Source organism: Hyla sarda, chromosome 2, assembly GCF_029499605.1.
Source record: "Hyla sarda isolate aHylSar1 chromosome 2, aHylSar1.hap1, whole genome shotgun sequence".
In the NCBI taxonomy this organism is placed as follows: domain Eukaryota; kingdom Metazoa; phylum Chordata; class Amphibia; order Anura; family Hylidae; genus Hyla; species Hyla sarda.
This window is the reverse complement of record NC_079190.1, coordinates 385,256,177-385,280,240: the sequence shown is the minus strand read 5'-3', so window position 1 is coordinate 385,280,240 and position 24,064 is coordinate 385,256,177. Positions and strand designations below refer to the sequence as shown.

The 24,064-nt window shown below is 41.6% G+C and overlaps 1 protein-coding gene across 2 annotated transcripts in view; it reads left to right on the top strand.

Annotated features, from left to right (window-relative positions):
* The window catches only part of APOO (apolipoprotein O), a 68,313-nt gene that overhangs the window by 37,495 nt on the left and 6,754 nt on the right, over window positions 1-24,064 (top strand). For both annotated transcript variants that reach the window (XM_056558592.1, XM_056558591.1), the window contains 4 exons: window positions 10,281-10,335; window positions 11,433-11,528; window positions 12,913-13,004; window positions 20,009-20,113. In XM_056558592.1, the coding sequence (XP_056414567.1) occupies window positions 10,281-10,335; window positions 11,433-11,528; window positions 12,913-13,004; window positions 20,009-20,113 (348 nt within the window). The remainder of the gene's footprint in view (window positions 1-10,280; window positions 10,336-11,432; window positions 11,529-12,912; window positions 13,005-20,008; window positions 20,114-24,064) is intronic.

Below are 24,064 nucleotides of genomic sequence, written 5' to 3'. Positions count from 1 at the left end.
GATTCATTACCAATTGAGCATTTATGGCAAGCCAGCTTCAGCAACCAATGAGTGTGCAAGGATCTACAGACCGAACTGTAACATCTGTGGGCAAAAGTGCCACAGGATACCATACATAACCTGTATGCCTCCATGCCTACTTGTATATCATTTTGTATAGATGGCCCCACAGGGTTCTAGAGCCTCCTTTCAATTGTATAGTTATTTCCTATAAACTTATGATTTTGTTCTTATATTCTAATCACTTACATATAAAATTATTACATGAACATCTATAATTTTATTTGATTCTAACAACTCCTTGTTGGTGCTTTTATAACACCTGTCTAAACTATTTAATTTTTTAAACTTGGTTTATTGAAAGTAAGGGTAGCATAACTAAACTGAACATTAACTAACTAACAGTAAAAGGGTTTGTCCAATAAAAAAAAAAACGTATCCCCTATCAATAAGATAGGGAATAAGTGTCTGATTACAGGCGGTCCTACTGTTGGGACCCCAATATCAGTAGCGGAGCCCTGTATCTCTTCGTGCCACTGAGACAGCTCAATTAATTTCTATTGTGCCTGAGATACCCGAGTGCTGTACTCAAGTATCTTCAGCGCTCCCGCAAAAATGAATGGAGCACATATTGTCTGCAGCACCTGCTTTCTCTGAGCAGGTGACCTATTCTGGAGATTACAGGGGGTTCCCAGCAGTTAGACCCCCTGCGATTAGACACTTATTCCCTATCCTTTGGATAGTTTTTTTTTCACTGGACAACCCCTTTAACTTAAAGGGGTACTTAAGTGGAAAAAATTTAAGATTTGTAAATTACTTCTATTTAAAAACCCTAATCCTTCCAATACTTATCAGCTGCCATATGCTCCACAGGAAGTTATTTTCTTTTGGAATTTCTTTTCTGTCTGACCACAGTGCTCTCTGCTGACACCTCTGTCCATGTCAGGAACTGTCCATAACAGGAGCAAATCCCCATAGCAAACCTCTCCTGCTCTTGACCGTTACTGGCACGAGTTGATTTAAAAAAATTAAATAGTTTTCCAGCGGAGTACCACTTTAACAAAATAAGCTAATCAATGGGCCTGTTACACAAGGCAGTATTTTCCTCTCTCAACCAATAATCACCCCATGTAAAAAAGCCTTTAAGGGTTAATTCCCATTTCATGAGCTTATGCCCTATCCACAGGATATGGGATAACAAGCTCATTGGGGGTGGCAACCACTGGGAGCCCAATTGTCACTGGAAAGAATGGTAAACACCACACATACACAGCTGATACTCCATTCATTCTCTATGGGGCTGTGAAACATTGTCATGTTCATTATTTAGCTGCCCCTACAGAGACTGAATGATGTGCTTGCCTCACCTGTGTGGTGCTATTTTGTTGTCATGATTTGGAAGGGTAAAGGAGGTCTCTCGAGCGCTTCATTGGGGGACACAGCACCATGGGTATATGCTGTTGCCGCTAGGAGGCTGATACTAGGCAAAAAAACAAAAGAAGTCGGCTCCTCTCGGCAGGATATACCCTCCCCTTGATACTCAGCAACTCAGTTTTAGCTTAGTGTCCTCAGGAGGCAAACACAGGTCTGGTGCTCTCCAGACCTGGTCTTTTTTCTTTTGTTTTTTTTCTTAGTTTCAGGGTATAATTAGAAATGTTCTCCCTTTATTTTTTCTAGCGTGGGGCGACAGGAGCATGGTTCTGCCCGATTCCCCACTTGCGAGCTAGTGCATTGTTGAATGGGCCTCCTCGCCAGCAACCATCGCTGGGTGGTGTACCCTGGGTCTGGGTCCCCCAATTGCCCCTGTTTGCCAGGTCGGCTTAAGGCAGGAGGTCCTAGCTGGTCGAAGACTTCAAGGGCGAGTATGTTCTGTGTTCTATGTGGGTGAGTATGTCGCCCCCCCCTTCCTTTCCTCAGCAGCTACATGGATTCTCCACAGTCTCCCCCTATCCATGATTCCTGGGTTGGGGGCTTAGTACAGGCTGGGGGGCTCTGGGGGTGCTTTCAGTCATTTGGCACATTAGGGGTTAACATTTATTCAGCTCCCCTCTGTCTTCCAGTCCAGGGTTTCCCTACATCCTGCAGGTATAATGGATTACCTGGGGAGGCAGCAGCTGCATGGGGGGGTATGTCTCCCGAGGGGTTCCCACGTTCTCTTGAGGGGTCCAGGCTGCGAGCCTACTCAGCCTACTCAGCTGCCGGGAGTTGGCTCTGCCCCCTTCTCGGCGCAGCGTCGCGCCTCCTGCATAGAGGAGCTCCTCCCCTTCACCCCGGCGGCCTCTCAGCTGCAGGGGGGCCGATTCTTTACTCCCCCCCCCCCCTCCCCCTCCTATGAGATGAAGCACGTGCTCTGGGGGTCAGGGCTCTGACCACTCCAGACCGCTACAGGGGTCAGCTAGCCGCTCCTCCCCCTCCTTTTCTCCTGGCCAGCGTGAACCTGCCTGCATACACTGCTCGACTACTCAGCTCAGCTTCTCAGCTGGTCATCCTCTGCAGCTCCAGCGTGCCTTCAGGACCTTCCTCTCTGGACACAGGACGGGGGTGAGATCATTCTGTGTCTGTCTGGTTGTCTGACAGGCGGTCTTTGCGCTGGTCACTTACTACGCCTGCTCTAGCTGCCAATCCAAAATGCCTGGCGGTTCTTCTGAGCCTACTTGTCCGCCCTGTGCGTCCCTGCGACCCACTCCTCCCCTGACTACCGTGCAGGATGGTCCTCCGGCCGGTGGATGTTCTTGAGTCCGCTCCCAAATGGGTCTCATCTCTCTCTCTGACTATCTCTGATTTGGCCAGGGTTTCCCAGGAGGTGGTCTCCGCCTTGGGGCGATCCTCCATTCGCCCTGCCCCTAGGGAGACGGCAGTGGGTTCCCCCTCCCGTACTTCCATACGGCCCTCCCGTGGCCGTCCGGGGCGCCTTTTCTCCGATTCCTCCACTGAGCCAGCCCGTGCGGGGTCCTCCCACCTCAGCCACCGCTCCCGCTCTCATTCCACCTCCAGGCACCACCGCGACCGGTCACCCAGTGTCCGCTACCGGTCTCCATGCCTTCACTCTCGGTCGGTCCACCTCCTCCCGATCCAGAACTCCTCAGGAGCGCTCCCAGTTCCCTGGTGAGCTTGGGTGCTCTGATTTGGATCCTCCCTCCTGACTTGGAAGAGTTTTCCTGCATGTCAGATATGGTGGGCAGTCTTGTGTTGGTAGTCAGGGACACCTTCCATCTACAGGACCTAGCAACTTCTGGTGCAACCCCTGAAGTCTCCTTCCGCTGCGCTTGTCGGGTGCCCCAGGTTTTCAGCCCACACACTGAATTTGACTAGCTGCTAGAAGCGACTTGGAAAAATCCGGATAAACTCTTCCACGGGACTAAGAAGCTCAGGGCTCTCTTTCCCTTCCCTTAGGATGTTGTTACAAAGTGGTCTTCGCCTCCTCAGGTGGACCCTCCTGTGTCGCGGCTTTCTAAAGCCACTATCCTGCCGCTGGCCAAAGCAGCTTCCTTTAAAGCGCATTGATAATCTGGCGAAATTCGCATTTGAGGTGGCGGGCTCTGCCTTGTGTCCCCAGCCTTTGACTCCACCTGGGTTTCCAAAGCCTTCTCGGTTCGGGCCGGTCAATTGCGCCAGGGGATCTTGGCGGGTGCGATTTGGCAGCTTTGGCTGCCATTTGGCAGCTTTGGCTCAACAAATCGCTCATGCAGGGGACTACCCCTGCTCGGCTTCCTTGGAGTCGGCCCGCTGCACGGCCTTTGCCTCGGGCAATCTGGTGGCTCTTCGGCGCTCCTGGAATGCCTACGCGGCCTCTAAGCGTTCCCTTACTGAACTTCCTTTTCTGGAGTCTCGGCTGTTTGGCTAACGCCTGGATGAGATCATTTCTGAGGCCACTGGAGGTTCCCTCTTGCCCCAAAATCGCCCATGCCGTTTGGGTCCCTGGCAAAAGATTTCTTCCTTTCGTTTCTCGGGCCGCACGGACAAACCGGCTGCCCCCCAGTATAGGAGGGTGCCATCTTTCAAGACTCGCCCCTCATTGAAGTCGGGGTCCCACCCCAACCGCCCCTCTCCTAAATATGCATCTCGCAAGCCCCCCTCTGCCTGAAGGGGCATCCGAGTTCTCCCCGTCCCTCTTTCAGGACGTCAGGCTGGCGCAAGTTCAGGATGCCTGGGTTCGAGAGGTCGTTTCCCAGGGCTATCGCATAGAATTCTCTTCTATTCCCCGGAATCGTTTTTTCGGTCCCGCCCTCCTCAATCTCCCGATCTTGCTGCAGCCTTTCAGGTGGCCCTTCGTTCACAATCTCTTCGTTGTTATCAAAAAGGACTGCTTGGTTCGCCCTATTCTCGATCTGAAACTTTTGAACGGTCATCTGTGGCACCTTCGGATGGAGTCCCTACGGTCTGTAGTCTCCTCCAGGGAACATGGGGAGTTCCTTTCCTCCGTGGACATTTGGGATGCCTACCTGCACATCCCTATCTTTCTGACCCACCATCGTATTCTCAGGTTTGCTGTTCCTGTGGGTCACTTCCAATTCGTCGCTCTGCCCTTCAGGTATTCACCAAGAGCCTGGCGGCAGTGGTGGCCCTCCTCCACTCTCGGGGTGTCTCGGTACTCCCCTGTCTGGATGACCTGTTTATCAAGGCGCCCTCTCAGGAACAGAATCGGGTCAGCCTCAACATCACTCTACAGACTCTCTTCAGTTCCGCTTCGACAAGGCGTCTGCTCGTCTCTCTCTTGCGGAGGACAAGCTCCGGGAGCTTCTCTCGGGGATTCGCTTCCTTCGGCGGCCGGGTCTGGTCCCCATCTGCACCTGCATGTCTGTTCTGGGCAATATGGTGGCCTCTATGGAGGCGGTTCCCTTTGCCCAATTTCGAGACCGTCCCCTCCAGTGGGCCATCCTCTCTCAGTGGGACAAATCTCCTTTGTCCCTCCACCACGGAATCCGTCTCTCTCCCCGAGTTTGCCGTTCCCCCCCCTTTTGTTGGCTTCGGTTCCCCCTCCTTCGGGAGGGTCGCTCCAGACTGTTCAGGACCATTGGACTCTGTCTGAGTCCAGGCTCCCCATCAACATTCTGGAGCTCAGGGCGATCTTCCTGTGCCTTCTGCTTTGGAGTCACCTGCTTCAGGGCCTTCCAGTCCGGGTGCAGACGGACAGCGCCACAGCCGACAACGCAGGCTTGGGCCGCAGGGTCTTGCAGGCGGCAGTTCAGTCGTCTGCCTAAGTTCTACTTACTGGGTTGAGTTTTCCCTCCCCAGGGACTGCTTTAGGACGTCCCATGGTCCTGTGTCACCCAACGAAGCGCTTTTTGGACTTACCATAAAATCTCTTTCTCAGAGCTTCTATTGAGGGACACAGCACCCACCCATTGGATTGTTCATGGTCAGCCAGTTTTTCTCTCCTCTGGGTAGGGTTTTTTTTGTTTTTGTTTTTATTTATTTATTTATTTTTTGCGGTCCGTTTCCTTCTTGTCTGGGTTTGTGTTCTGGGTTTGGGTTTGGGTTTCTTCTTGGTCGGTTCTCCTTCTGCTTTGGGACAAAACTGAGTTGCTCAGTGTCAAGGGGTGGGTATATCCTGCCGGGAGGAGCCGACTTCTTTTGTTTTTTTGTTGTGTCAGCCTCCTAGCAGTAACAACATATACCCATGGTCCTGTATCCCCCAATAGAAGCTCCGAGAAAGAGATTTTACGGTAATCTACTTTTCCCGCGGTCAGACCGACCGCCCACTCAGCTAGTTATACCCTATAACTTACCCTTTTAAATCCCAAGCTGGACAATAACTTCCGTACTAAGAATACATTTACTGAAATATCATGGTGTACAGGTTGGTCCTTGGACATTTGGTAACCAAAGAAAGTGCTTATCAAAACCTTGCTTAGTCTTTGCAGGTCGTTGCACAATATCTCACATATTCTGCCCTCTGTTCATGGTTTAATAAATATTTAATCATTACCACATAAAGAGAAAAACAGTGAGCTATATGATTCCTGTGGCAATATTTATGCATGATATTCAGTGTATGTATTTGGCTTCATTCACACCACGTTTTTGCAATACAGTTCCTGTATCAGGTTTTTGATGAAAAACTGATTCCTCAAAACTGGACTAAACTGTATCAAAACGTGTGTACAAATTTTAACCTGTATACGGTTAAAAAACGTATACGGTTTAAAGAAGGATGTCCGGTTGCATCCGTTTTTAAGAAAAAAATGTACCGTATTTTTCGTCCTATAGGACGCACCGGCGTATAAGACGCACCCAATTTATAGGTGCAAAATCTAAAAAAATAAAGATTTTGAACCCAATAGTGGTCTTGAACCTGCGGACCTCCAGATGTTGCAAAACTACAACTCCCAGCATGCCGGGCATGCTGGGAGTTGTAGTTTTGCAACATCTGGAGGTCCACAGATTGAAGACCACTGCATAGGAGGTAATACTCACGTGTCCCCGCCACTCCGGACCCGTCACCGCTGCCCTGGATGTCGCTCCATCGCTGTCGCCGTGTCGCTGTCGCCGTGTCCTCCAGGTGAAATCGCGGCGGTCCCGAACAGCCCGACTGATCAGCCGGGTTAGTGTCACTTTCCCTTCAGACGCGGCGGTCAGCTTTGATCACCGCATCTGAAGGGTTAATACAGGGCATCACCGCGATCGGTGATGTCCTGTATTAGCCGCGGTTCCCGGCCGTTGATGGCCTGGGACCGCTGCGATAGAGGTGTATTCGCCGTATAAGACGCACCGACTTTTTCCCCCCAGTTTTGGGGAAGAAAAAGTGCGTCTTATACGGCGAAAAATACGGTATACGTTTTTAACTTTTCACTCCATTATGAATAAAGTTTCATTTGTTTAATTGAAATTCCAAGAAAAAAAATGTATGGTGAAAACTGGATGGAACCGTAAGCACATACAGTTCTGTACAGTTCCCATTGACTCCCATGTTAATAAAAAAAAGTATACTGTTTAATACAGTTTTTCACCCGCACGGTTTTGGGTGCGGGAAAAAAACTGACAAACCCGTACAGGGTAAAACAACCTACAGGTGTGGACGACCACACAGAACTGGGAATTTAGCCACAATAAAAATGACTGATTACAAGCGTAATCGCATATAAAAATAATTTTATTAAAGTATTAATTAAAATGCATATATATATATATATATATATATATATATATATATATATGAGACTACAGAATCAATTTCATAAAAGGTATATATAAAAATATAATAAAAATTAATATATAAACACAGTATAAAGGTGGATACTGGGTTGAGACAACCTGTGTACCAATGGAATTAAACAATAGTCAGTGAATACAAGAGATCACAGGACTGCCAGTAAACTGCAATTATGGAGTTGGTCACATGTGTGAAAAGAATACATATACCAGGGAAAAGAGGAAGGTGTGGGGGGTTGGCCACAAGAAAAATATATGTGCAAAAAATTGTGATTGTGCAAAATACATAAAATAACACACTGCACACCATGGACATAAAGGGGGACTAAATAAATAAAATATATATAATATATATACCGTAAATATGTGTGAAAGTTGAAACACAGCACGCTAACAAAAAATATATAAAGAAGGGGTATATACAGTGCTGAATTGAACAATTATATAGCGTGAGGATGAAAAAGACAAAGTGTATATGTGCAAATAATAATTCCTGGGTGACCACATGGGGTCTTAGCAGCAATTAAATAGCAGCAAGCAAGTGGCAGTAAAATGTACTAGCAGCAAAACAGATGACAGCAGCAAATGAGATAACTAGCAGCAGTAGTAGTGATAGTATGTGCAAATAAGAGAAGAGGAATCTTGGTACCAGTAAACACAGGACTCACCCCAGTCCACCTCCACAACTCTGACGCGTTTTGCTGAAAGCGGCTTTATCCTCGACCATGTGGTCACCCAGGAATTATTTGCACATATACACTTTGTCTTATTCATCCTCACGCTATATAATTGTTCAATTCAGCACTGTATATACCCCTTCTTTATATATTTTTTGTTAGCGTGCTGTGTTTCAACTTTCACACATATTTACATATTTTATATATATTTTATTTATTTAGTTCCCCTTTATGTCCACGATGTGCAGTGTGTTATTTTATGAATTTTGCACAATCCCAATTTTTTGCACATATGTTTTTCTTGTGGCCAACCCCCTACACCTTCCTCTTTTCCCTGGTATATGTATTCTTTTCACACATGTGACCAACTCCATAATTGCAGTTTACTGGCAGTCCTGTGATCTCTTGTATTCACTGACTATTCTTTATTTCCATTGGTACACAGGTTATCTCACCCCAGTATCCACCTTTATACTGTGTTTATATATTCATTTTTATGAAATTGATTCTGTAGTCTCATATATATATATATATATATATATATATATATATATATATATATGCATTTTAATTAATACTTTAATAAAATTATTTTTATATGCAATTACGCTTGTTATCAGTCATTTTTATTGTGGCTAACTTCACAGTTCTGTGTGGTCGCCCACACCTGTAGGTTGTTTTATAGTTGCTCTTCTTGTGAAAAGCCCCCCCCCCCCCAATATATTCTCTTATATTACCTTTTGAGTCTTTGAGGAAAGTTTTTTTTTGGTCACAAACCCGTACAGTGATGCAAAACGGACACAACCTGATGCATCTTTTGGCATCCTGTTTTCAAGGGTGAGTCAATGCATACGGTTTTCAATACGGTTCCGTATGGCTTTCACATTATAAACGTATACGGGAACTGTATTGCAAAAGCGTGGTGTGAATGCAGCCTTTGACAGCTTATCACAGAAGAACCTACACTAAAAATAAAGACCCCATTATGAAACCAATAACACATTTATGACCTATTATCATCCTTTCTCCTTGATCATTTAGAGCTATAAAGATATTACAGCCCAGTAGCACCAGTAGAGAGGTACAATTATCAAAAGTGGGTGAACATTTGTTCACCCACAAGGTGTATTAGTCCAAGGCTGCAGTCCGAAGGCTTCTATTACTGTGGCATCAATTACATTTTATACCCTAACAGACACATCCCCCAAACTAGTTTAACTCTAAGCAAGCTTCATCAGAGGTACAGGCTAGTCACTAGTCTGTACCTCTGATGAAGCTTGCATAGCTTGAAACTAGTTAGAAGCTGTGTCTGTTAGGGTTTTAAAATGTCATTGTTGCCACAGTAATAGTAGCCTTCGGACTGCAGCCTTGGGCTAATACACCTTTGATATCGATACATACATACAGGGTGTCCAGCAAATGCTGGCATGTGGGACATACTGTACGTCCCATGTTCATAAACACTGATATATTACATACGTTTATTGGGGACTCTGTGGCAATATATGGGATTTTAATAATACGTCAGTTTTTCATATATTAAAAGTTACTGTATGTATTATTAGGGTTATTGTATATGTCTTCCTAGCTCCAGTTAACTTTCATCTTAGTTCTTGCTAGTGCCCAGTGATGCTAGAAACTATGCAACTGACCTCTGGTTAGTTGAATAATGAGATGTATCAACTTTTATTAGTTTTAAGTTTCTATTTTCTCACTGCGTAGTTATAAATCACAATATGGCGCTTGCTTCTTGTAATGTGCCCTGTTGAAATCGAAACTAGCTAGTGGCCTTGAAGGTAATGAAGCTTGAATGTACTGGTTTGCTGAGCAGACAGTAAAGTTCTTGACCAATGAGCTGCAGCATTACCAACTTATTAGTTATGATGTAACTGCTTACTTGCTTGGATAAAAGTTGTGGAATGCCTTAGCTCAGGGGATTCTTTACTTGACTTTCTCTATGTAAGGATCGCTCATACATCGATGTATGTAATAAACCTATTACCTTGACGATATCGGGAGTTGACTGATCTCTGGAGAAAAGCTTTCCTGACAGTTATATAGACTAGAAAATAACATCACATCAAAAGTCAATCATGCATTTACTGTAATGCACTTGTAGAAGAGATTAGTCAGCGGTAAATCTATTCAAATTATTATAACTCTGTGACTGAAAACATTGAAATGATCAAGAAAAATTATGAAATAAAACAAAAAAAATAAAGGAAACCTATTCAAGTCAAATAGTGGTATATCAATTTGAGCTGCTTGACTATTTGTTCTATTGACATTGGTGTCGCAGTGGTGGTGAATGTGTAACCTAACCCAATTCTTACTGATAGAAATTGTTGATCTTTTCTACACATTCCTCCTCTCACTTTGTATTTCCAATGATCTGGCACCAAATGGCTTTTATTAACATATTTTAATAAAGGTATTCCTTATTTTGTACAGGACGTGTATGCAAAAGCCAAGCCTAAAGTGGAGACCGCTGTAGAACACTCCAAAGGTACAAATAGTACAAGCATGAAAATCTTTGGAGAATTATCAGTAGTGTTGTGGACTGTATGAAAAATTGGTACATCCTTAGTCCTAGTCATGTTACACAGATTTATGTTTATGTCACCTCATGGCTAGTATGTGTAGAAATACTATAATGATGTGCCTGGAAATGAAGCAAGTCTAACAAATTTTATATATTCTATGATTATGTGAATGTAGATGTAAAAAGAATATAAAACACATCATGTTCTTTCTTGGCATAGTATTTTGAGGCATGTCTAATAGTAGATCTTCCCTTATTCCTCTATATGGGAAAACCATTAGAATTAAAAATATACACTGGATAAACCACTTACAGGGGTTGTCCAGTCTAGAAAAACTATTTTTATATACTCTCTTAGGGAATTCTGAGTCAATAGAGTGGATTGGATTTCTTTGCCCTCCTAGAGATCAGGAACAAAGAGCATCTATTGGTCTGGAGGCTTGTCCTGTCCTACATCACCCCCCATACAACCGTTGTTTCGAACTTCCGCTGTGGTGACACTGCAGGAAAATTGATTATTTAGGGTTATATTACTTAGCCTGACCCCTGCCTGACATGAGCACCGATCTCCCAGACAGAGCTTGTTTATGAGGTGGGCATGGCCGAACAAACGAACACTGGATCATTTATGCGGCCCTTTACTTCTGTCATTCGTTGGATGCACATGCCCTATTTACACAGGGGGATCTGCAGCTGATGATAAAGATTTTTAAACATGTCAAAAGCATGCAATATGCCAATGAACAAGTGTTTGCTCCTTTTATCAACTGATTGAGAGACTTTGATCATGAAATTGTCAAGAGATCCTTTTTAACAAATTTGGGTTGTCCAAATTAGAGAATCCCTTCAGTGGCATACATTCTGATCTGCTTCCACTTTAAGCAGACTCTTCTTTTTTCCCTATTATAAAGGTTCCATTAGATTTATCAACAATGCAGATTAGATTGGTATTACTGTAGGACAGTTGCCGGGTTCTCGTGTTATACATTTTTATATATATTTCTTCTTTAAAAAGATGTACAATTACCAAAAAGTTAATAACTTGTTCCTATTGTTTCTAGCGACATATGAAATGCTAAGAGATGCACCACCTGGATTTTACCCCAGACTTGGCTTGATTGGGTTTGCTGGAATTGTTGGATTATTCCTTGCAAGAGGTTAGTGAATCCAGATTTAAAATATCTTTGTGGAAGTTTCTCTATCTTAGTCTTATAATGAGGGCCATGTTGACAAGAGCTTACAATCCATGAGAAAGTAGGGGTGACACAAGAGGAGTATGGTCCCTGCTGACAAGAGCTTACAATCTATAAGTAATTAGGGGGACAAAAGAGGAGTGAGGGCCCTGTTCAAAAGAATTTATAATCTATGAGGAGATGGGAGTGACACATGCATGATTTGAACTATGGTCCAGTAATGTTTTGTGCCGCATTGGAAATACACACAAAGCTGCATAAGCCAGTCATTCAGCCAGTATTTGTGCAGTCTCAGGTGTGAAGTATTTAGCCTGCATGTAGAGTGACAGATATTGTCAAATTAAGTGATAATCCTGAAACAATATAAAAGTATCCCCTTTCTAGAGACCAGTAATCATGGATATACAACACATGTCTTTCATAAGATTACCGGTAAAATGTCTACCACTTTATTTTATATGGAAGTGCGTCCTTACTATATAATGCATATATAGAGCAATGTATGTCCTTTTCACTGAGAAACCCTGTTGACTGTATGTATCAACATTGCATATACACAGACAAGGTCCTTTTTTTTTTTTTTATTTTTTTTTTTTTTTATGTTTTTCCTCTCTTACAGCTATAAATGGTTACTGTTATTAGAAAAAACCTTTTACATGTTGCCCACATATGTCAAAAGTTTTGATCACACCAGGTCTCCCCCCCTTAGACCCACTGAGATCTCTAGTTATTAGTCGGGAAAGCAAGCAGCAGTGTGACGCTCACTCCCTGGCCAACTGACAGACCAACCTTTTTGTGTACACGTTTCTATGCAGACTTGTACAGAATAAATTTTGGATCTGCCAGCCTTCTGGGGTTTAAGTAGAATGCTGCCGCTTACTTCCCTGTTTTATAACTTTTGTGGGCAAAAGTTTTTTGTAATGACAGTAACCCTTTAGAGTAGGGTGACATGTAGCGTATCCGCAGCGTATTTCATGCTCCATATGAGACGATGGCAGTCACAAGAGCGAGCTCCCTGCTGCGGCTGGGTAGCTCTGTGTATCTGCTTGTAGCAGCCAATTTCCTGCTGTAGACACAGTGCCTTCTTGTAGCAGATGTGCAGCGGGAAATCTGCCGCTTCAAGTGGACTCACAGAGCTACCCAGCCGCAGTAGGGAGCTTGCTCTTGTGATCGCCGTTGGCGCATCCACATTATTAAATACGCTGTGGATGCACTACATGTGACCCTACCCTTAACATGTAAAATCCCTATTGAGTTATGTCTGGTAGTTATTTCTGTGGTGTAAATAATTTCAACAAGTACAAACTTAAGATTAAAAAAAGTTTAACATTTTTATTCTTACCAACAGGTTCAAGAATAAAGAAAATATTTTATCCACTTGGTTTTATGGGAATTGGTGCCTCTCTTTATTACCCCCAGCAAGCAGCTACGATTGCCAAGGTAAAACTTACATTATATTTGTTCTGTTTTGTAACATATTAGGCCAGATTTTTTGTCTGTGTTGACATATGCAGCATATATTGTCTTCACTAGGAGTAGAAATGTTATTTGGTTTTCTTAGTCAGATTCTGACCTTCAAAAGATGGATTTTTTACATCAGCATGTGTTATACAATACATTACAGTATTCCTAACAATAAATAATCCCCTTCTACATGCTGTTCATGTCCTACATCTTGGCAAAAAGCAATTGTTAACTGACCTGAAACCCTGACACACATTTTTCAATTACAATGGACCTTATAATTAAATATGGCTACCTTTTGTAGTTGTAATAAAAAACATTGTTTACATTCTCATGGGCAATTGAGTTTTGCACGTATACAATTTCTTCTGAAGTATCCATGCTGCATAACTGTGTGAATTTACAGTGTCAACTTCAAAGTCTAGAACACATTCAAATATGGAGCAGATTTTCTGGTGGCATTCCAGTGTAGTCTCATGCAATGCTTTTGGGGGTGGGACTGCAAAGAAAAAAGAACATATGTCACAAACAAAAGTCAGAAAACAATGGGTGTAAATGTATTTTCTGAATATGTATGTTTTTGAAACGTCCTGACTATTCTATACACATTGATCATTCTGATCAGTGACCTAAGGAAAATGTTACAGTTTGTTAAATGGGCGCTCTCATTAAAACTAATTTTTGCTATTGCACTCCTTATGGTAAATAAAAAATCTTTCTAATGTATTTTGTTAAAAAGAATTTGGTTTAATATGTTTTATTTGTGTTTAAAAAAGCTGCCACTAGGTTTCTCCCCACTTGTTCAGAGCACATGTGAATCTTACGGAGACTGAACAGAAAATACAGAGCAATATCAGGGTTGAAAACTTATAAATAATAAAAAATAAAGGCAGGGGGTAGTTTATCATGATGGGAGCAGTGAACTGGGAGGATTATAACATTTAACAAGATCATGACAAGTAATCTTTAATATTTAATGGATTTTTATTTTAGATCTGTTCACAGATTACTACCCATCTTTTCCTGTTATAACAAGCTGTACATATAGTCACATTATGAATGAGTAAATCTTCCCGCATTACCAGTTGGCTTGATTATTACATTGCTTATTCCAGCTCCAAGTGGGTTTCATACAGCCCATTGATGTAGAATGAAGAGAACTTTGTGCGCCATATCTGTCAACAGACAAAATACTAATTGTTTCATCTGCTGGAAGAAAGCACTGTTTGTTCAGTGGTATGTTGTTCATGCCCTGCTTAATAGACAGTCGGTTTAGATTACAGTACTTTGAGCCATTTTCAGAAAATTGTTTTGATTTCTTGAAATGTAAGTTGATTTAAAGGTCTTTCAAAAACAAAGGTAACGGTGTAAACCAGTGCAATAGACTTGTTTGTCTTAACCATACAATTTTTTAACTCAGGATAATACGGTACAAAACACACATAAGAATTGCAAAGGTCTCTAGGCAAACGTGTCACTATCTTATCTGTATGTGTGGCATACAGTAAAATAGAAAGCGGTCAAAGAAACATAGAATTACATTACTAAAAAGAAATTACCTTTTTTTTCTTAATAGTTAAATATTTCTCAGAAATAATCTTTTCACGCATGTTAAATTTGTTGATCTGTCTAACATAAGTAAGGCCAAAGTAGAATAAACACTCCTGTCTTGGTATGGTATTTTTGTGGCAAAATAGCTTAGTAATATGGCCTTCAATGGAGCATTTTATGAATTTCTAACAGTTTAACTGAAAGAAAGTTTATGGTTTCTTTATTTAATTAAAAAAATACAGAGGCACAATATAGACCTAGAGATGCAGGAGGTCAGCGCTATACAGTTCAGAGGTTGTATGCAGCAGCAACACACCCCTTTATGGTATTCTTAAACAGCCAAATATTCAGCATGGATTCCAACACAGATTCTGTGCCAAAATCCATTATGGAATCAATGTCAAAAGTATGTCACATTAATATCAATGAAGGATCCAAGTTGCTGTTCATATGTCACAGATTTTTCCAATGTGAATTTGAAATCTATGTCACGATAATAGAGAAGTGCCTTGGCACTTCTTGACATGGATTACATGTGAAAATCATGCCAAAATCTTTGTGAATAGACAAATGGATATCCATATCCACAGGATAAAAGCTGCAAATCGACAACTAAGGGTATGCTTCAGATTTTTGCCACAGATCCACACAGATTTCTGAGTGTAACCAAAGACTCAGATCAACAAAATCATCTTTTTTGGGGGGAACTTGCCAAATATAAATAGTTGGGATTCTAAACCCTTTGGAAATAAAGCTATTTACACATAAAATAAAAAAGTTGTTTCTTTGTAATACAGAGCTTACTCTTATAGTTCCCAGTTTTCAAGGTTCCCATCACTCCATCCATGGACTCCTGTATAAGGCTATGTCCACAAAGCATTCACGGTCTCTGGGTAAAGGGATTTCCAAGCTTTACATTATATTGCCATGGGGCAGGAAAGATTTTAAAAACAGCTATACTCACTCTTTCACTCACTCCAAGTCCACCGCTGCCACCGGTCCTCTGGAATCCCTGGAAGAAGTACTCTGATGACATCCTTGAACACTCAGCAGGGGCATTGAGGCCAGTCACTGGCCTCAGCAGTCATGGGCACATGTTTTTGAACATAACAACTGAGGCTATTGATTGGCTGTGATGTCCTGTGCAGGGATGGAAAACCCCTTTTAATATATTCTGTAGAACAGAACCCTTCAAACAGTCTTGCCAGCAAGCAAACAGACCCAAAAAGGCAGGTGTTACAGTTCAGTAGTCTTGGATTTATTGTAACAATTTGCATACAGGAATAAATTCCACTTGTAGCATGCAGTATAACAGAAACTTAAATGTCTTTCACATCAGGTTCTTTTTCACTTAAAACACCAGAACTGGATTATGGGAGTCACTTTATGTCCAGAACCTTCAGTCACTCCCAAAACCCGGACCCAAACTCCAGTCTTAAGTCACTGAGGCAAGAAGCTGCTTGCTTACGGAACATTGAAAATTCTTTCCTGCATTTATGCAACATGATCAATTACACTTTTGTATGGGCTAGCTTCCACCTACCAAGTCTCCTTAGCAACATCAAGCAAGCCACAAGGGTGTCTACTATACAATAATTCAAATGGTGAAAACTCTTTAGAGGCCTGATTGAGAACAACAAATATGGTAACAAACAGTCAATCTTTACTACCTTTATCAACAACGTTTTTTCAACATGAATTTCAAGTTCGTATTAAACCTCTCTACCAGCCTGTCAGTTTGTGGATGGTATATAGAAGTTCTTAACTGTTTGTCATTATTTTACACATTCCTTGGACATAAACTGGGTACCTTGGTCTTTTAAAATGTCTTTAGGAAGACCCACTTCAATGCACATATGTTTCTCAAAGGAATAGCCTCTGGATATCTGGTAGCATAAATGTCCTCTAAAAGACTTCACGAACAGCCACACTATATCAATGGCAATTCTGTCAAATGGGACCTCAGTGACAGGAAGGGAAACCAAAGGGCTCCTGATATGAGACATGGAGCATTGAACTGGAAGGTAGGGCAATATTTATAGTAGTTTTCAATTTCCTTATAGCAACCTGGCCAATAGAATCTCTAAAAATATATGCTCCCTGGTCTTATCTGTAGCTAGATATCCACCCAGCTCATGAGAATGAGCCACATCTAACACCATTGTCCTAAGGGGCCCTGGGACCACTAACTGTTCCACTACTTAATTGTTGGCTTTGGTAACTCAATATCACAGACTGTTATGTGCTTTAAAATAAGGATTATATTGTTATCAACACCTGGCTCTTGGGGAACACCATTAGGAACAGTCAAATTTTCCCAGGCACGTTTTAGTGTGTTGTGACTGAGCAGTACCAAAAATATCCTGAAACACCTCCAGGTCATAAAGACTGGGCCATACTCTGTGGTCTCAGCCTTGTCTCCTGCCTGTACATCTGTAATTTCGCCTACTATTTTAGCAGACTATTATTCAAAGGTTCACACTCAGAATACATCTTTGGCTGGGGAGATTTAGCTTTACTCCAAAGCTACCAGAATAAAGTAAAATCACATTCTATTATAATTGCATGCATTAGTCTTTGACTATGCTCACATGGCCACATTCTGTGGTGTCTATGGTAACTCGAGCAATAGGATAGTCATTTACATCGCCATGTACACACATCACCTCCATGCCTTTTCCAGGAGTAAAAAGCACCTGGGGAACATTTTCTCAGCAGAGTTAACAGGCTCACTTTGTCCAGGAGTGCAGTCACCATGTTGCCATTGTGACAGTAACCTGGCACAACTTAGGTCCCCCTGTTTAATGTATCATAGCACTGCAGACAGTGTATGCAAACAAGGAGCATCGTCAAGTCACATCACACTCCATGGGCTCTGCCACCATAGGACGATCTTCCCAGGATGATGACACCTCCAACAAATGATTTTGCTAACTTGAGGTTTAGAGCTGGTTTCCAGTCTCCCTTTTGATTTAATGTCTTCTTGCTGGGCTCAGCATGGGCCTTAGGACCCCAAGGAAACGATTTTGCCCCAGAGCGGAGGTTATCAGCGGTAGTGTATCTCTCCAACAGATTTACTGAGGCGTCTGGCTTCTGTGGATCTCCATGGGCAAACCAGTGCTTTACTGGTATAAGTATAGTACAGCTATAGCAATCTATCACCACTCTCTTAACCATTTGCTTTTAGTAATGGACTCTGGTTGCAACCACTTTCACACCAAGTAACAGATCAAACATTTATGTCCTTGATGGTTTATCCTTGCAGAAAGTCCATTGTTGTACCTACTGGGCTTGGACTGCTAGACTGACCCGCAAGCGAGCAAGAATTTCAGCTTTTAACTTGCTGTAATTTTTAGAGTCCAGCAAAGCGAGATCATAAGCTTTTTGCATCTCACCAGTCAATTATAGAGCCATCACTTAGTCTAAAGACAATTTTTCTCTGTCTGCAATTGGTTTAACGACAATTGAATAGGCTTTAACATCATCCTCCTCAGTCATATTCTGCAATGTAGTTTTTACTTTTTTCCGCACATCTGCCTACAGTAACAACTCACTGCGCCATCACTGCTTCTTTAAGTGCAGCTATTTGCTCTATTAACAAATGGTTGGTTTCTTGTTACCGAGCAGTAGCCTTGGCCTGATCCTGGGTCTGCTGTATGCTGGCTTCAGTCAGTTGTTTTAACAGTTCATCCATGCTGCAGCTGCTTTCTCCCAGTGCATTGACCGCTTGGCAATTTGCACGCTGTTGCCGCTAGCAATGGATTGCCCGCATCCTTCAATATATGTAGAACTGGACCCTTTATATAGTCTTGCCAGCAAACAAACAGACCCAAACAAGCAGGTGACACAGTTCAGTAGCTTTGGGTTTATTGTAACAATTCACATACAGCAACCATGATGGGGTATTCTCTACGTTTAGAGGAAAGAAGATTTCACCATCATCACAGATGGGGATTCTTTACTGTAAGATTAGTAGTTCTATGGACCTCTCTGCCACATGATGTTGTGATGTCTGACTCAATAAACAAGTTCAAGGGGGGCCCTGGATGTTTTTTGGGAAAATTTAAATATTACAAGTTACAGATACTAGATTTAAGGGGATAGAACATTGATCCAGGGACTTGTTAGGATTGCCATATTGGAGTCGGGTAGGAATTTTTCTTCGGGGCAGTTGGAATCAGCCTAATGGGGAGTTTTTGCTTTGCTCTGCATTAATACGGTAGAGTTTTAGGTTGAACGTGATGTACTCATATACAGTATAACAGAAAATGTAACATCCTTCACATCAGGTTCTTTACATAAACATAAATTTCATATCTTCTTACCCAAAAGTTGTCACGTACAGTCCTAAAGTACGTTTTTTGGGTTAGGGTATCAATATCCAACATGCCACAGACAAGCTGATCTACTTTAGAACAACTCCTTTCTTCTGCTCTCTGGTAGTGCTTACAGAACTGCAACACAGCACCGAACTGAAGTATGGAAGAGACTTTTATGTCCAGAACCTTTTAGTTTCTCCAAAACTCCAGTCTAAAGTCACTGAGGCAAGAAGCCTCAGTAATACATACCTCCTATCCACCATTTTACCAGCTACTTGCATACAATACATTGTTGGCCTCCATCTGATAATTGACCCCGATGTACAAGTTTGGCACGTATGTTGGGAACCTTCCCATCATAAACACTGAAGTATGGCAAAAACTTGATTTGAAGGTGGGGCCTAAGGCCCCAATCACAGTACTGCAAGTAAAAACGACACTTGTATTCTTTGGACGTGGTTTTCTTTTGTGCATTTATTAGTTTAAGTTAATTGCTAACAATCTCAGAAAATTGTCAGGGATAGGCTTTGTTGTGGGCTGATAAAAAAACAGCAGTCCCTCAAACCCGCTGTTTGTGTCCTATTTGCTGCAATAGTTCATCTGAACAGTCCAGTAATATACAGAAAGCAGTTGTCTAAATGTGGTCTAGTGTAAATGTGGCCTAAAGTGTATATATTTATATTACATAAGGATGTTACGGTACTTCCTCATGTACACTTGGTAAATCATTTTCTGTCCCGGAAAAGTAGACAGAGATATGGGGATTCTACCCTAGAATATACTTACTTAAATACTATAATATAATATTATTCAACAGTTTTCTATTCTGCAGACCTGTGCTTCATAAATAAAAAATTGTGACACCAAACACAGATTTCAGACACAGAATACACCCTGGTATGCTGTAAGTGAAGGACTGTCATAAATGGCACGTGTACTCTGCTTTATTTGGTTTCCCTGCACCTGATCTTGTCTATTAGCTGAATCACTCTTATAAAGTATAAGTGCAATTTCCTAATATGCAAGTGAAGGTTCAGCAATGAAACTTTTCTAGTACATTGTGTGCTCTGCAATGTTCTAATGAGTTTGCTCTTTATTTTTTTTATCAAGGATGCTAGTACAGTGGTGTATGACTGGAGTCTCCAAGGACTTGTTAGTTTAGAGTCTTTATGGAAAGATGGTGGAAAAAAGAAATCCTCAAAAAAACATGAAAATGTAAGTTTATATTAATTTAGAGATTATGCAAAAATGCATTTCAATGGAAAATTGCTATTATTGTGTTTATTGTTTATGTTGCATGCTATAATACAGCATGCTATGATCGCACATAATTTAAAGCTGCAAGGACTACCTGGCTGAAGTTACGCTAGATGCAAAATGCTAGTATTCTTATAAAAATGGGCAGATTTTTTATATGTATGTACAAGTCTCTTATTTTATTATTTCTCTTAATTTAATAAAACCTACACGGTTTTGTTTTAAACTGGTGACATTTTTGTGTTAGTGAATATACCCAAAGGCTGCAAAAGCCGCTGCAGTTCATTGATTTAAAGCGCCCGCTTTATATAAGATAAACTTTAGGCTAAAAATTTTAACACGCAGATAAACTTTAGGCTAAAAATTTTAGCCTAAAAATGCATGTTATACGCCGATAAATACGGTATATATATATATATATATATATATATATATATATATATAGATATATGTTTCACACATATAGATTTGGAAACAGGACACTGTTTACAGCTGTCAATCAAGCAGGGACAGGGATGAGAGTCCAAGGGAAAACTCTCTCACTTCAGGGGCTTGGAAAGACCTCTTGACACTTGGCCATAGAATAAAATCATTTTTTTTACATTCTAGAAGCACAGACAGATACATGAAAGGTTCCATGTGTCTCCTTGCCCTAACAGCTATATAACAATGCCAGCAGTTTGGCATGTACATTGCAGCTGACAGATTCCCTTTAAGTTGGGTATACAGTACAGACCAAAAGTTTGGAAACACCTTCTCATTCAGAATTTTCTTTATTTTCGTGACTATGAAAATTGTAGATTCACACTGAAGGCATCAAAACTATGAATGAACACATGTGGAATTATATACATAACAAAAAAGTGTGAAAATATGTCATATTCTAGGTTCTAGTCACCTTTTTCTTTGATTACTGCTTTGCACACTCTTGGCATTCCCTTGATGAGCTTCAAGAGGTAGTCACCTGAAATGGTCTTCCAACAGTCTTGAAGGAGTTCCCAGAGATGCTTAGCACTTGTTGGCCCTTTTTGCCTTCACTCTGCGGTCCAGCTCACCCCAAACCATCTCGATTGGGTTCAGGTCCGGTGACTGTGTAGGCCAGATTATCTGGCACAGCACCCCATCACTCTCCTTCTTGGTCAAATAGCCCTTACACAGCCTGGAGGTATGTTTGGGGTCATTGTCCTGTTGAAAAATAAATGATGGTCCAACTAAACACAAACCGGATGGAATAGCATCCCGCTGCAAGATGCTGTGGTAGCCATGCTGGTTCAGTATGCCTTGAATTTTGAATAAATCCCCAACAGTGTCACAAGCAAAGTACCCCCACACCATCCCACCTCCTCCTCCACACCAGCACACCTGTGAAGTGAAAACCATTTCAGGTGACTACCTCTTAAATCTCAACAAGAGAATGCCAAGAGTGTGCAATGCAGTAATCAAAGCAAAAGGTGGCTACTTTGGAGAACCTAGAATATTACATATTTTCAGTTGTTTCACACTTTTTTGTTATGTCTATAATTCCACATGTGTTAATTCATAGTTTTAATGCCTTCAATGTGAAGCTACAATTTTCATAGTCATGAAAATAAAGAAAATTCTGAATGAGAAGGTGTGTCCAAACTTTTGGTCTGTACTGTATGTGTAGAAGTTACCTGACCATTGTACACCAAGTCCTAAAGTGGTTTTTCGGCAGAATAAAAATAAATAGAATATGCATTTCTCACCAATATGGAGGCTTAAAGGAGATATACCATGCTTTGGCATAGGCCATCCTGGATATGACTTATGAGCATGTGTATAAAAAAAAATAGTAAGCTATAATATTTTTATATTACATAACAAATCCTGCATTAATTTGATATTATGGATTTAAGCTGGGCGAGTTCCCTCCTTTTTTTATCAGAGCTGTACATCATACACAAATATAACTACTGTTAATTCACAGAATAAAAATTATGCATTTCTCTTAAACTTACAGAAAACAGTGCTAAATGCTCAATTGCTATATTATAACCTCTCCATATATAAAGTAACTTTTTCAACCTTCTACTGAATAACTATAGACAATCCATATGTTTTAATCCTTCCTAATAGAGGGTAAGAGCTCTTTTAACATATTCAAGGACCAAATCTTCTTAAATGTAAGGTCTGTCAAAAGTATTTCCCAATACTGTCTTAGTATCCAGATAAATAAAAGTTCCTTAGGCTTTTTCTTTTACTTCTTTATAGTTTATCTTTGTGAATAATTGGAAACATAAAAATTGTGTTAAAAATATCAGGTTCTTATGGTTTCCAATGGGACAGTGCAATTTAGAAGCTAGTCAGACAGGAAGCAACTACATGTTCCCCATATATCAGCGTTTTCTGGGATAGATCTCATCATATGTTGTGCTCAGACCTCATGGATTCAGTCAAGAAGTAAACAGAAGCATAAGAAAAATATATGAATAAAAAAAATTGATATGTGGTGTATATAAAAACACCCTTATATACCCAGGGCATATTTAGAGCTCATGCTGCCCTAGGCACTTTATGTGCTCACAACCCCATGTAGCGGGTGCAACATGACTGAAGTGTGGGCACATCGTGATGGCAAGTCAGTAAGGTTTTCTGTAAGGTACTGGGTTTGTGTGCCATACGTTTCTGATGCCTTGCCATCTGTCCACTACATAGGGTTTACCTCCTGTCAGCAGAATAATGATTCCGTTAGGCATAGTCTGTAGAACCAGCTGTATACCCCTCCTGCATCCAGTATCTATTGTCCCCCAGCAACACTGTCTTGCCTCTCCCATAGCAACACAATGGGGCACATTTACTAATTCTTCAATTGTGCAGATTAAGACTAGACAATCTAAAAAGGCCTCAAGTTTAACAGTGTGTCAAGCTGTTGGTAAATCTATCTTGACGGTCTAGTCTATGTTTAAACCACCTATTAGTTGTCTTACTTTACACCAGGGGCCACACATACTTAACCAGACAAGCTCAATAACTATAGGATTTTCATGTACCACTTTAAAATCTATATATTTAAAAACCTGGGAAATTGTGATGGGACTTTAGTAAATGGGGCTTCACATCATACAGGCCTAATACACGGAAGTCACAGCTGTATATTCTTCAATTCACGCTTGTCTGTAGGAGATAGGTAAAGAGTCAAGCGTTGGCAAACACTACAAATACACAACTCCACCTATAAAACATTTCAGACAAATTCTGTGGATGTCATAGATGGAAATAACCCTTTTAACCCCTGTATCAGTTCATACCTCATTTTATTTTAAATTATTTAAAGGATTATGAAATCACAGTAAAAAATGTTGTGTGTAAAGTTCAGCCAAATAAAATGTGAATCCTCAGAGAGCACTGAAAAGCAAAACCTGTACTTCCTTAAATACTGACAAATACTAAGGTCACAACACACAAGGCGGCCTAGGATAATGTTCAAGCTGCGTTATTTGTGCATGTGTATGGGGAACAAATAAAGAACACAGCTTGAGCATTATCCTTCTTGTGTGCTGTAATCTTGGATGCGTTTGCTGTTGGATCTGGATGGTCACTTGCATAGTGGTGAGTGTCTGATACTGTCTTCCTTTTCTGCTTCCTTAACCCCTTAAGGACCAAGAACGTACCGGGACATCCTGAGTCCTTTCCCTTTCTATAACGCAGGGCCACGGCGTGGCCCCGCATCATAGCGGGTCGTGCCCGGCCTCTAACAACGGCCGGGACCCGTGGCTAATAGCGCGCGGCATTGATCTTGGTGCCGCGCGCTATTAACCCTTTAGACGTGGCGTTCAAAGTTGAAAGCTGCGTCTAAAGTGAAAGTGAAACCATGACGGTTAGCTCAGGGAGCTGTTCAGGATCGCCTCGGCGTCCCGAACAGCTGTTAGACACGAGGAGGGCCTCCTA